Source organism: Ruditapes philippinarum, unplaced genomic scaffold (assembly GCF_026571515.1).
Source record: "Ruditapes philippinarum isolate M1 unplaced genomic scaffold, ASM2657151v2 ctg2475_1_1_1_1, whole genome shotgun sequence".
Classification (NCBI taxonomy): domain Eukaryota; kingdom Metazoa; phylum Mollusca; class Bivalvia; order Venerida; family Veneridae; genus Ruditapes; species Ruditapes philippinarum.
In genome coordinates, this window is record NW_026866903.1 from 206,521 (window position 1) to 220,890 (window position 14,370).

The 14,370-nt window shown below is 34.2% G+C and overlaps 2 protein-coding genes across 3 annotated transcripts; one reads left to right on the top strand and one right to left on the bottom strand.

Moving 5' to 3' along the window:
* The first annotated feature begins 1,579 nt into the window (after positions 1-1,579).
* Positions 1,580-9,932, top strand: LOC132734151 (uncharacterized). Of its 2 annotated transcripts, XM_060720865.1 has the most exons (8): positions 1,580-1,720; positions 3,079-3,159; positions 4,492-4,685; positions 4,725-4,981; positions 5,464-5,586; positions 5,846-6,265; positions 8,075-8,362; positions 8,700-9,932. In XM_060720865.1, exons 1-8 carry the CDS (start codon positions 1,670-1,672, stop codon positions 9,230-9,232), a joined length of 1,947 nt encoding a protein of 648 aa, XP_060576848.1. In that variant the 5' UTR covers positions 1,580-1,669; the 3' UTR covers positions 9,233-9,932. The 2 variants fall into 2 exon arrangements, with proteins under 2 accessions (XP_060576848.1, XP_060576847.1); XM_060720864.1 differs by having other exon boundaries at positions 4,492-4,981.
* On the bottom strand, positions 9,932-13,943 carry LOC132734153 (S-acyl fatty acid synthase thioesterase, medium chain-like). Its single transcript, XM_060720866.1, has 7 exons — positions 13,708-13,943; positions 12,884-13,045; positions 12,077-12,315; positions 11,547-11,625; positions 11,217-11,310; positions 10,734-10,819; positions 9,932-10,296 (listed from the first exon to the last, which is right to left on the bottom strand). Exons 2-7 carry the CDS (start codon positions 13,023-13,025, stop codon positions 10,163-10,165), a joined length of 774 nt encoding a protein of 257 aa, XP_060576849.1. The 5' UTR covers positions 13,026-13,045; positions 13,708-13,943; the 3' UTR covers positions 9,932-10,162.
* Between the last annotated feature and the right edge of the window lie 427 nt (positions 13,944-14,370).

Genomic DNA, 14,370 nt, shown 5'->3' on the forward strand with positions numbered 1-14,370 from the left:
GGTTGTTGTACTCTATTGTCCGCTAAATTAATGCACGGAAGGGTACTCGAGGTATTCCTCCACCAGTAAAGATAGGTCGCAATATGACTTACAGATTATCCCTTTTCCTGACCCAAGTTCCGTCTCTACTGAAGGTAAAGAAGCTATACAACATCTTAAATGTCTTTGAAGCCATAATTGTAGACCTTGCATTGTCTTCCTTAATAATTGATAGTTGTTTTGTTCTCGATGATTAACTGGAGATTATTTAATGATGATTTTATGATTATAGCCTAATGTCTGTGAAACGAAAATATTTCATGACTATTCGATAAGAATAAGTAGAGCTATTGTAGTCACCCGTACGTCGGCGTAACCACTTACGTTAAAGTTTTTGTAATACCGCAAATATTTTTAAAGTCCATTGACATGGCTTTGAAACTTAGCACACTTACCCAACCTGTAAACAGGAGGAGGTAACTGTATCACGCATTTTTACAGAATTATGCCCCCTTTTCGACATAGAATTTTCGTTAAAGTTTTTGTAATACCTCAAATATTTTCAAAGTCCATTGACATATGGCTTTGAAACTTTGCACATTTGTTCACCATCATGACCCCAACCTGCAGACAGGAGCAGGTAACTCTATGAAGCATTAGAATTTACATTTAAGTTTGCATACCACCTCAGATATTTTCATATTCTATTGACATCTGGCTTTGAAACAAGTTGAAATTTTATACTTCTCTTTGAGAGCATAATAGGACTCTCTTTAAGACCTATAACTGTAACATGGATTTAAAGACACATTTTGCCGTTTTGTTAACTTAGAAAATTTTACATTTTCAAGGCCTTTTTACTATCAAGCACTAAGAATAGTCGAGCGTTGCTGTCCTACCGACAGCTCTTGTATTACCTGTAATTCAAGATTAAATCAGTCTCTTATCTCCCTATATATAAAAATGCATTTCTGTGACTGATTTATATTGTTTATTATACGAGGGTTGTTCGGGAAGTTCTGGGAATTTTGTCATATCTCCTATATTTTTTGTTTCTAAGACGTAATGTTTTGCACATACTAAGATTAGCATATCACGGAACTATTCCTAAAAATTGAATAGAATCAGACAACAATAGCCGGAAATAGCAGTAACCATAGCAACACTATAACGCCGAACCGGAGCAGTCCGACTCTAAAGAAAGGTATAACGTATCTTTATGCTAAATAAATCCATATTGTGTCAAGTCCCTTTCGCAATATTGACCTGAGGTATAAGAAAAATGTCAGTAATTGTGGATTCTGAAGTTTTAAAGTTTGATATAACATTACCGAGATAAGCAGTTATAAGACTTTTAGTTTCATATTGAATGTTTAGGTTCAATCTTAATGAACTATTTTTATGCAAACATAAAAAAATATGATTTAAGAAATTAAAAATTAAGTATCGAGAACTTTCCCTGTCTTAGTACATCGTAATAAATTACGGAAACTAACGAAAAGGCTTCCGAAAATTGATGCGTCTCAGGTCAATATTGCCAAACAATATGAATGTTAACGTACTCAAAATGTACATGTAAATGAACTGAAGCGTTACATAATTTTGTTAAATCCTAGGGGAATACCCGCTATTCTCCAATGTAAACATCTATCTTGCAGTACATCATAACAAAATAGTGAGTTAAAGAAAAATGGGAGTAATAAACTCGAAGAGAAAGTTCTCAATAAAGAGAATTAAGAAGGTATTTATATATTGAATTAATTTATTTATTAATTTATTTAAAATTAATGTGGAGAAAGTTTATTTTTAAAGTTGATATATATCTGTTAAAAAGTAGTATTTGCAGTCCGATTATATTTAGATAAATCTCCATTCCCGTGAGGGGCGAGGGATGTTAAATTCTTTAATGTGAAAGTTTACCATCGTGTTTCTTACTTTCCAATGTCTCCTTTAAATTGCAATATCGATTTGCAGGATATAGATTGTGGATGTGATAAAAATTTAACCTAATGAAAAATAATGATAAGAATAATTAAATGAACAAAAAATATGAAATAAACAAAAAAAAACACAACAGATTTATCTGAAGATAGGTGTAGGCTTTTGCGAGATAGTCAAAATATATTGACATGCCAAAGTTAGATTCTGGGTCAGAATCTCGCTTCTAGAGGCGTGATATTGGTCCAAAAAAACAAAAATATTTAGAAGAAACAACGACCAAATATGTCTCGCGTCCTTCCGGTCCTTTAGAAGGGACCCGGACCATGGGGCAACCGTCACATGAATTCCCTGCTGAAATTATTCGCACCCTCGGGCCAAACACAAAAGTCTGTTACTCTGTCTGGTTATTTCTATAACTACATCCAAATACAAAAATGCATGACGTTTTTCTTGCCTGACTATACGCATAATCAACTATTTAAATAACTAAAATATTGAAATGATATCCAGCGACTACAATGTTGTTTACTTTTTTAGGTAATGTACAATACGGCGACTTAATACATGATGAAATCTCCCTTATTTATTCTGAATTACTTATGTTCCTTATTGACTTCTAAATTGTATTCTCGTGTAAAAATATCTGTTGTTTTCCATATAATCTTAGTGTAAGCGGCGGTAAAGTCCAAATGTCCAAAGTCCGATGGCATCACTACTAAAATAAATACTATATGTACATTAATAAATATGAAAAATATGAAAACAGTTGTGAAAATGTGTAAATCGCAGTTTGATTGAAGCTGTTAAAAAGTTCATAACATCACGCTACCCACCACCCCCGCACCGTTTTTAGCGATATTCAACTAAACGTAGACTGTAATGTAATGGAATCAAGCAATGCAGAGTCAGAGTCTATACTTTGGTTGCTGAAATTAATCATTTTGACATTAAAATCTTCGTAGTCTTTTGAGAAGTTATTAATTATAATAGCCGAGATGTACCGATTGTAAAATCTCTTAATTTCACAAATCAAAGCAGGAACAACCCATTTTAAGATAATATAAAATTTAATCTTTTTTCATGTTTTGTTTATACAGTTGCCGTGAGTGTTCTGTTACTAGTATTTTCTCAGTAAAATATTGCCAAATTCATTTCTAGAAAAAGGCGCGTAAAGAGCAGACGACCGACACACTAGATGAACCAGTTTACGAAGAGATAGGTCTCGAACGTGAAAATGACGTGAGTATAATTTTTCCTATCACAAGATACTTATAACTGACTTTGTTAATTAGCGAGTACAGTCCGTGGGTAATATCCCTTTCGAGGGATGACGCACAAAAACACACAAAAACGCATGCCATAGGTCGGATAACGCAAACCGAGCCTACCTGCCAATAATACATTACAAAAGTAATAAAGGGGCGAAAAGTTTTGTTATATAGCACTTGGTTATTTTCGGTCGAGCAAAGAGGAGTACAGTGTATTTGTATTGGTAATTTAATTACATTATTTGATAATTTCATTCATTAAATAGCCAGTGCAAGATATTACGTTTGAAGTTTGAACATTATTTACAAACAAAAGCGCATAAGGTGGCACTGGTCTGCTTTGCCTTATTAACCTTGTATTTACAGTCAGTATTAATTAACAGCCCTCAATTGGCATATCCCACCTATATAATTAGAAGCATACCCACTTCCTGTGTTTTATCAACATTTTGCAATATATAGAAACAACCCTAATCCTTACGATGGTCATCAACAAAACAACTTTTATGATAAGTGTATTTACTATATCTATCATATGTTAATCTTCATCTAAATAAACATCTATACAAACGTTTAAGATTACTCATCGGAAAACGTTTTTCCCACTAACTAAGTTAATCTGAAATGCGATTGGTTTGTAAAAATATCAATTTTAGTTATCTTAATTTATTTTTAACTCGATATTTCATCGACCAATCACATTTCACTTGTTTCGTTGTAAACAAGAAAATGATTTCCCCATGTTTATTCTATAGTTACTGAAGCGATATATATATTACGCTTTATCACCTGACCACGGTATATGACACAAAATTTATCGTTTTTTTGTTATATTTATGTTGTTACATTTTAAAATTGTATGATGCTTCGTAACCATTAATTTGTTAGGATCGAAAGTGATAACCCTTTGCCACCAGTACCGAGCCTGGGTGGTTTGCACATCCACGCAATCTATAAAAGCTATATACTGTTGGTAACTCAAGTTTTATATCGCCTTGGACTGGCTGTTTCAAATTTATAGCAGGTCAAATACATTAAACACATTCAGAAGGTCTAAGGTCCAAAGAAAAAAAAGACTACACGGTTTGAGGTTTGTGTTGTGTTGTTTCTTGTAGTCGTTTAAAACCTTCCTTCAAGTGTAAAATGTTTTTCAGTGCGATAGTATCTAAACATTATTTATATATATAGTATAAAGTTTTAACAGCAGTATTTCAAGGAAACACATAGACGCCGATAACATTACAAAAACCACAGTGTCTTTAACTTCACGTTAAAATATACGTCATTTTGCATTGTTATACAGGCTAGAAATGCATCAGATGGAAGCTATATTTCGGTACCATCTTTAGATTCTGCGTTCTATGAAAGAAGTCCGAACACAACTCTAAGAAGCAACAGCTCTCTTTCTTCTTTACTTTACGATGAACCGGAAGTGTCTGTGAGCAGTCGCTCGGCAAGGTTATACGATGGTTACCCCTCTTTAGGGACTATCAAAAGGTTATTCGATGGTTACCCCTCTTTAGGGACTGTCAAAAGAGGTGGTGATGATGACGACGACGACCACGACGATGATGATGCCCATACTTACGTGTCAGATATGTCGCTAAGGGACACAGACAGCGACAGTACCTCGTTAAAGAAATATGTTCCAACTAAAACAAGAAACGGTCTTGGCAGACCATACACATCGTCTGTCCCTCTTGACGATGTACCCTATATGGTTGAGGCTTTTCAACCATTGCTGGAGCACACCATTGATGTGACGGAAGTTGTTCCTCACATTCCATTTATAGGTAAAATCAAGCTTTTCTCAGCACAAGTTATCACATACATGGAGGGTCTCTATTTCTTGAAGTTGAGACCGACCACTATATTGTTTTGACTTTAAAATTGCTATATACATTAAAAACGGCATGCCTTTGCCCAATTTGTTTGTTGAGGAAGGTCGATTTTCTGGAAAACTGAAACGTTATGCGGGAAAACTAAAAACTATCGTCTGCAAGTTGATCTGATAAAAAAGGAGTAATATATACATTTATATTATTAGAGCGTTCCTGATCTCTGATGATATTTATCAATACATATCTATTTTATTTAGGAAGACAATCCCTATTACTTTGTTTCATTTATTTTAGGACAAGAAAATCACCTCTTGAATATACTTTTTTTGTAAAAAAAAGACTGTTATTTTCGACATGTTATTGTCATAACATTAGAACATGCATTCGATGATTTAATACAGATTTGTTTTAGCTCTTTACTCTTTTTTTTGCAGATGCACATGAGTTTTTAGGTGGCGATGACGCAGCAACAAAAGTGAATTTATTGATAAAAAGGATTAAATCTTGTGATGAACCTGGTAAATGGCAAGCGTTTCTTCATGCACTAAATCAAGCAGGTAATGTTGCTTTTTTCTAGTTTCAAAAATTTAGTCACCTACCCTCATGTTCCGTTCACATTGTATTTTCTGTTCACATATGTATCGATTATGAATGTAATCGGATAAAAAAACTTACCATTAACCAGGGATATGTATGTAACTTGGTTTGAATTGTGCCTCCTGTCATTGTAGATGTTGCGTTCACGGAAATTCTGTAATAAATATTTTAATGTGAAATGGCCTATTCTACAATGTAATATCTTATATTATTTTCCAGAGTACGAATATATAGTTAGTTTACTTCGAGGGGAGACAGAAGACGACCATTCTGTTAACAGGCATCTTTTAAAGTTATTTACTCCACAGATCATGAACAGAATAGATCCAGAGGAGTTTATTGACCATCTTTTCGAGAAGGGTGTGATAAATGAACGCGACAAAGAAGAGGTCAGATGTGAAAAGGACAGAAGAGGAGCGATAGCAGCATCGTTTATGTTGTTACATAAAGTACCAAGACGTGTGACTAACTGGTTTGCGGTGTTTCTTAACGTCCTCGAAAATTGCGGAATGGAAGACTTGATCCCACAATTCAATATACCCGAGATTTCTGTCGCTACAATGGATTTAGATCAGGAAAATGAACTACTTGATGAAAACAAGTATTATATCACACCAACAAATGATAATTATGATGAAGGTAAGCTACATATTTCTGAATTTGCAATGTACTAACAACATATTGCCTTTCAAAAAAATCTCTGCTAATGAAATGAAAGCATTATTTCAGTCATTCGTGACTACAAACTTATACTATTGTGATGGTTACTTCAAAAAGTGATGTATCTAAGCTTTTCCTCTGAACTTTTTCATGCCTATTATTACCTTCTCAAATTAGAAAATTAGATTATATTATTATATGATCAAAGATCTTTCTTAATAATATCTGTCATATGTTGCGGTTCGGACCGGAATATCCGTCCCGAGGGGACCCGCCCATTGGGCGGTAACGAGGCTTGCCGAGTTACCGCCCATGGGCGGGTTCCCGAGGGACGGATATTCCGATCCGAACCGCAGACATATGAAAGATATTTTTTCTTGCATATTCTGCCATATTATTTCATATTTAAAATGGTTTACCTCAATATGATATATGTTCATGGAAATTAAAGTCATTTCATCCATAACTATTTTCTTACATTAGCGTATGAACTTACAACGGCGAAATGACGTCATCCTAAGACATATTTCCCTTCTAAAACGACGTCATTTTAACGCGGTTCATTCATAAATGGCGCTAAAATGACGTTGTTGTTTGGCACGCGACTCATCTGGCACCCCCCATGCCAGATGAAATTTCCGGCATGGGTAAAACTCACGGAAACGCCAGTCTGCTATGCAAGAATAATAATATCTGTCATATGTTGCGGTTCGGACCGGAATATCCGTCCCGAGGGGACCCGCCCATGGGCGGGTTCCCGAGGGACGGATATTCCGATCCGAACCGCAAACATATGTCAGATATTTTTTCTTGCATATTCTGCCATATTATTTCATATTTAAAATGGTTTACCTCAATATGATATACGTTCATGGAAATTAAAGTAATTTCATTCATAACTATTTTCTTACAATAGCGTATGAACTTACAACTTAAATAACAACGGCGAAATGACGTCATCCTAAGCACATATTTCCCTTCTAAAACCACGTCATTTTACCGCGGTTCATTCATAAAGTGCGCTAAAATGACGTTGTTGTTTGGCACGCGACTCATCTGGCACCCCCCATGCCAGATGAAATTTCCGGCATGGGTAAAACTCACGGAAACGCCAGTCTGCTATGCAAGAATAATAATATCTGTCATATGTTGCGGTTCGGACCGGAATATCTGTCCCGAGGGGACCCGCCCATTGGGTGGTAACGAGGCTTGCCGAGTTACCGCCCATGGGCGGGTTCCCGAGGGACGGATATTCCGATCCGAACCGCAAACATATGAAAGATATTTTTTCTTGCATATTCTGCCATATTATTTCATATTTAAAATGGTTTACCTCAATATGATATATGTTCATGGAAATTAAAGTCATTTCATCCATAACTATTTTCTTACAATAGCGTATGAACTTACAACTTAAATAACAACGGCGAATTGACGTCATCCTAAGCACATCTTTCTCTTCTAAAACGACGTCATTTTAACGCGGTTCATTCGTAAAATGCGCTAAAATGACGTTTTTGTTTGGCACGCGACTCATCTGGCACCCCCCATGCCAGATGAAATTTCCGGCATGGGTAAAACTCACGGAAACGCCAGTCTGCTATGCAAGAATACTCTACGTCAAAATGTTCCTTTTTATTGCCGTCTGTTTGATATTAGCTACTGAATATCATTTTACTTCTATCATAGTTTCTTGTTTTTAAGACATAGTGACGACCTTGTAGGAAAAAGCAAATGCATTGTAAACATTCTTTTTTAATAACAAGTTTATCGTATTCTCTTTAATAGATATAATGCAGACAAAGGTGCCTTTTAACAGGCCGCTCCAAGATCGTAAGAGGGCTATTAAATCTTCACCTAAACGTACACAGGCGCCTTCCATCAAGCCCCCACCACCCCCGGTGCGTGTTTCTCCTATAGTTGTCCGACCACACAGCCGTCCAAAGACTCAAATTGAACTGCTCAAAGAAAAGAAAGATGCTCTTCAGCGAGAAATAGAAGAAAAGCGCTTGATAAGACTGTATAGGCGGGAAGTTAAAGCACTGCAATACGAGTTGGAAAAGTTAAAAAATTCTGGTGGGTAAATAAATGTAAAAATATACGTCTATTGAAATCGTTTTGTTTCTAATAATTAGTTACTAGTATCAGTTGAATGTGATGGGCATTTTCAAATTTCATCACTTAATGTCTTTAAGTATCTTATTTTATTTGGATTTTGTTTCAGTGTGCATGAATAATGATATATATCTTATTATTAATACAAATGTAGTTAGAAAAGTTTTTCTGCTTGATTAATTCCATTTCTGGTTCATGTATATCTTATTTATTTTTTTTTGTAAAACTTTATATAAAAAATACATATTGAATTGATTTTTATTTAAATATTCAGAATATTAAATGATTTTTATTTTAGATGAAACTGATGGAGAAGAAGATGAAATAGAATCAACAGACGAAATGTCAAGAGAAGAACTTGCAAATGATGTTTCCAACGGATATGTGATCGAGGATATTGAAACGGAGAACCTCAATAACGAGGAAACCAATGATGAAAGAATAACAGAACCACCAATTGACATTGGCCTTGAACAAATTGATATAGAGAATGAACAAGAACAAGTTATAGCTGATCAAATACAACAAATATCTGCACTTTTCACAGAAATGAGACATGAATTAAAGAACGATATTTTAGCGATGAGAGATCACGTAACAGAGACTGTACTGAATTCCGTGTTAGGTTTAATTTCTAAATCCGCTTCTACTGAAGCTGAAGGAAACGGGTACGTGATGGTGGAAAATGAACAAACAGTCCTGCCGTATAAAAGGCAACTATACAGTACTTCAAACAAATATATGCGTGGATTGATGACTCCAAAATCACATTCTATGCAAACAAATATTTCCATGGATTCAGCCATGTTTAGCGATCTATCTTATGTGTAAATAAATTGCATCTTTCTCAGTGAGTTTTTTAAGAGTCTGTCTTGATAAATCAGACTAAAAGATTTTCTAAATTGTTGATACAAGTTTAAAAAGTTCATGAGTGACAGAGTCACGTAGCTACAAAGTATCACAACAATTTGACACCAGTCCTATAGAATGAGCAAAATGGTAATGAGAGTTCAACCCCCGCTACATATGACTAAACTTACTAACAAGTTTTTCGGGTGAGACTTTTAAAAATCGAAGTGCCGTGTAATATATGTTAAAACGCTTGCATTAGTTTTAATAGTCTCCAAAAATAAAATTGCATGGGTTTCAGTTGTGGACTGTTAAATGAAGGTGTGTCATGCATTTCATATAAAGCATTTTGTTCATCAACCTGCGGGGCTTCTTGACTTCACTGTAATGCTTGGGAGATGTGCATCTAATATTCAAACGGAATAAACACGGACATATCGGGGGTGTTCCGGTATTTCAGTAGTGTTTCGGTATTTCGGTTAGTCGTGTGACCCCGGACATATGACCAACCTTTTAGAATGTTTTAAGCATGTGTACTAAGGATGGATCTCTTGCATTTCAGTTCTTCCATTCATATATATTAATCACCTTACTTGATCAGCATTATATTTCTTACTGTCCAGTTCGGTTTATGTTTTCTAATACATATAGAAAATATATCAATAAATTTGAAGCAAGCATTTATATAGTTTTCAGTGAATTTATTTGTATTCAATTTGTATTCAGCATTAAACTGTAAGTTAAAAGAAATGAATATTTTGACATAAATTGCGTCACACATGCCACACATTGCGTATACCAATGCCTCGTAAATATCGTGCAGAATCCAGCTTTTGTTAAAACAAAACATCAGCAACTCTAACGTTACCACTACAGAAGAATTATAAATGTTCTATGAAGAAAATCATGGTGTCACATAGGACATCCAGTTAATGCATTTGTCACGTAGTTACACAATTTCTTCATATTTGCTTCTTCTTTAAGATAAAAATGTCCACCATTTAACATAGTTATAGAAAATAGCCCTGTCGTTATGTCGTTCCAAGCTGTAAAAAAGAAAATATATCAAACACATTCAGACAGATAATAATTTGATGTTAAGTCTAGACAAGAAGCAATTACCATGCACAAATTATTAAAATCCATTTATGATTTTGTTTCATTTGTCATTCAAAATTGAATTAACATTTTGGAAATACCAAAATAATCGTATTCACACAAAATTCTCGTATGCATTTATATCCTAGACACTGGAATTATCCATGTTGGTCGAACTCAGTGAAATAATGGCAAATGGTATACTTTACAAGTTGTTCAGTTATAATTCTATCTCAGCATCATGAAATCTTATTACTCATAAATGGGTATGACTAGTAAATCAGGATCTAGCATTATGCGTCCTGCTAGAATATTATTAAGTGGTATGTCCCTTTGTGTAGATCGTCCTAAGATGGTCAAATAGAAACGTATTTATAATTCATACCTTGTAAATCATGTTCGGCATCGTCTTTACCATCAAACACGTCTACAGGACAACTAAACATCCCTTGTTTTGAAGGCGGCTCTGTGCTGTAAATACAATTTCGTGAAATGGTAAAACTTAACAGGATGAAAGCTTACTTAATAGGATAAAAGCTTTAACAATTAACTTTGTACAATGTACTTAAATCATTCAATTTAAATCTTAACATTTCGACATTTTCGTCAATCTTCGGATAACATTATTTGACGTGTTCTGTGCAATCGGTGAGATGGTCCGAATGTTATAAATCGAGCAATGTATACTGAAACTACGTCTCAGATTAAAGCATTTATTAAAAGAATTATGTCGTAAATGTAAAAATACAATATCTAAAAAGTAACGCTATACTTTCGACATAAATACTGTGACATTTACGAGCCATTTCTTTGTTAAGTTAAGCGCACAATAAAGATAATTGTACGTGATTTGGTTCCCTGTTTTTACCTGATTTGTGGTAAAAGTTCGTAGTCTGCTCGCAAAGATGGTAGGAACAATGCCACAAGTTCTCGGTCTTCTATGATATCTGCGGGTGTACCCCCTTAAAATACAGAACATTAAATCTGTGATATTGAAGGACAGAATAAACAGTATGACATTTAATGAAATTATCATATACCATATTGCTTAATTTAAACTTCAAAACCAATAATTTATATTAATATGAATGTATGCATTAGACGCAATTATTTTTCTTTGTTTTGTGAACGGAACAGAATAGATAATAACTAATTTGGTGATTTTTTTTTATTTTCAATAATGTGGTAATATAGTTACCGAAGTGTTTGAGTAGGCCAATGAATTCTTCGTCTGTATATCCCTTTACATTAATTGTCGTCTGCTTCCTTTTCTCAGACTGAAACGATTTTTTTAAAGGAATAAAAATGATAAGATGACCAGGTATTTCAGGACTTACTACAGTAAGCCACTAGGTTTTATAATAATTATGTTCTCGCGAAAAGCTTAGAAATAATAATCAACGTGAAAAACATAACTTTCTTGGCGTTTTTCCTTGAAACATTCTACCAGAGCTTTTATAAATCCATTTACATAAATAGAACTAAAAATATAAAGGAGAAATGTGGGTAACTGTCTTTACGAATGTTCTATAAGCCGTGTCAATTAACCAGCTAAGAGTTTTGTCGACATCCATATCGGGCGAATTATGCAAAATTTATGAGTCCTTTTCGACCAGGAGGGCCAAACAGTATTAAAACGTTTTAAAAAATACCGCAATCTCGAAGTTCAGCGAAATTCCACAATGTAATGACGAATAGTAAGTCAAAAAAGGTCAAGGTAAAACTTACATGCGGTGCTGATGTGCCGGACACGAATATATGCGTCGGTTCTAAACCGTCACGTTTCTTGAGAAGACAAGCTGCTTCGTACACCAGCAGTGCTCCTAGACTATGTCCCCAGAGTGCAAATGGCTTTCCATTGCTTCTTTCTTTAATCAGGACAGTCATATCGTCCAACAACTTTTCGAGCGTTCCATAGGGAGTTTCATTGAATCGACCCTCTCTACCGGCAAGACATACCCCGTGAACTGTCAATATTTACGAATTAAATTTCATTTATTGTCTCTTAAAAACAGTCAGCTGAGACAATAAAAGAAGAAGACATATAGTTCTAAAAGTTTCCAATTTTGATGATTTCAGGTTAAATCTTTATAAACATTAATGCAAAATAAGACTTTTATAAAAGTGCATCATTTTACAAGCAATTTGGTTATTAGTAGTTGCAAGTACATATACATTTGTAGTTGAAATCGCAAAAAGTTCCGCATGGCCGAAGCCAACCAAACATACATGTATATGTAATAAGGAACTGAAGGCCAACCGAACATTTATTGTGGAACTAAAAAAACAACCGGGCATTAACTACGTAACTAAAAACCAACCGGGCTTAACTTACGGAACTAAACATAATGTAGCTGCTAAACAGTATAAAAAGGTCTTCATCTTTTCTCAGGCAGATGAATATGTCATATATGGGCCTCAGCAATAAGTCTTTAAAACTAAGTAGCGCCATTAAATAACCAAACTAAGCCGCACGCACAACAAAGTACAAAGTATCCAGTTTAAAGAAAGCCCTCTGAAATTGGTGAGAATTACCTTCTATTGTATCCGGTAAATATTTTCCCCAGTTTGAATAAAAATTAGCTCCACCACCGGCCCATGGGAAGCAAAACAATTTTACATTAGCATCTGGGCGTGGGTACCGACATGCCAAATATCTGGAACGGTTATCTGCCATGTTGTTATGTTATTGAAACCCTGGCGAAATAGATAGAAAAATATCTTAATGAAATACAAAATTTTTACTGATTTAATCAATTAAATATGTATATTACGTCTTGTCTCCTTTTTTAAAAAACATATATCGAAAATTATACATACACTGTACATATACCTATTGCCGGAATTATTGATCTAAATCTATGGATACGAGGAAAGGTGGTCTTCCTAAGGAAAGGTGGGCTTGATTAACAGGTAAATAAGGGAAAGGTATGTTAAGGAAAGCTGAATAACAATATGTTAGCACCATAAATTTTCAAAGATGAATAACGGATTTTCTTTGTGTTTTGATTCACATAGTTGTGACTGTATTCGTCAATTTAAAAATGACTTAAATATACGACAGTTACTTTGTACATACAGATCTCGGATATTTACTGACTAATGGGTTTATCTGTATGTTAAAGATAGTTTATTCGTCATTATACGTCTATTTATAGACTACAACCATATATATGTATATGGTTTATAATATACATGCATATATAGTAAACCTGTGAAATATGTATGTTTTTTTTCGACACAGGTAAAACCAAGTTATAGTCATTGCACATAACATTCGTATATTGAAATGAAAGCTTTAAAAGGTATATTTTAATAAACAACTATGTACAAAAGACGAAGAAGAAAAACAACATTACCCTTTGTCTAAGTCCACACAATACAAAAAATCCAACAAAATCGAATGAATTATATGTATTAATGGTTTCTTCAATGTCACAGTATTTTTTTACACAGTACACACTATATCGAGCACGTTTGTTTTATCATGACGTGTTGTATAATTATATAGAATATATATACATACAATATGCTTAATAAATTATCCTGATTGTAGAACACAAGGCTGTCAAGACAATGACATAATTATGTAACTAGTATGACCTTAATACATCAACTGTCTGTTTAATACATGTAAAGTTTTTTCTTCTTCTTAAGACGTTTATCAGAAAATTTACATCATGTATATAACTTGAAAACCGAAAGAACCAGGAACTCTATTTGATAAGGGGACGTTATCAGTTAAAGCTGGTATTAAACTATTATTTGATAAAATTGTCAGGTTATTGTATTAGGTGAACAGCTTAAGATACATTCCGTTCAATTGTGTATCGGCCATGGTTTGTTTTATAGTTGCATATTGTTCTGATTGGCGCATTATAATTTTAACCAGATATTTCAGGCTTTTTGATATTTTTTGTTAACAGTTAGATATATATAATTGTGCCCATTTACTCCTCCTTCTTCTTTTCCTTCTTCTATTTCTTTTTCGAAAAATTACATTCCTTCATGAAAATTAAAGA

What these genes read in the sequence shown, in the direction of transcription:
- LOC132734151 (XM_060720864.1), top strand. Translation starts at nt 1,670, where the DNA reads ATGGGAGTAATAAACTCGAAGAGAAAGTTCTCAATAAAGAGAATTAAG. An exon ending in GTCTCGAACGTGAAAATGAC is followed by an intron (nt 3,160 to 4,491) that starts GTGAGTATAATT and finishes ATTGTTATACAG; the next exon opens with GCTAGAAATGCATCAGATGG. An exon ending in TCCTCACATTCCATTTATAG is followed by an intron (nt 4,982 to 5,463) that starts GTAAAATCAAGC and finishes TTTTTTTTGCAG; the next exon opens with ATGCACATGAGTTTTTAGGT.
- LOC132734153 (XM_060720866.1), bottom strand. Translation starts at nt 13,025, where the DNA reads ATGGCAGATAACCGTTCCAGATATTTGGCATGTCGGTACCCACGCCCA. An exon ending in CCGGCACATCAGCACCGCAT is followed by an intron (nt 11,626 to 12,076) that starts GTAAGTTTTACC and finishes AAATCGTTTCAG; the next exon opens with TCTGAGAAAAGGAAGCAGAC. An exon ending in TGGCCTACTCAAACACTTCG is followed by an intron (nt 11,311 to 11,546) that starts GTAACTATATTA and finishes CTGTATTTTAAG; the next exon opens with GGGGTACACCCGCAGATATC.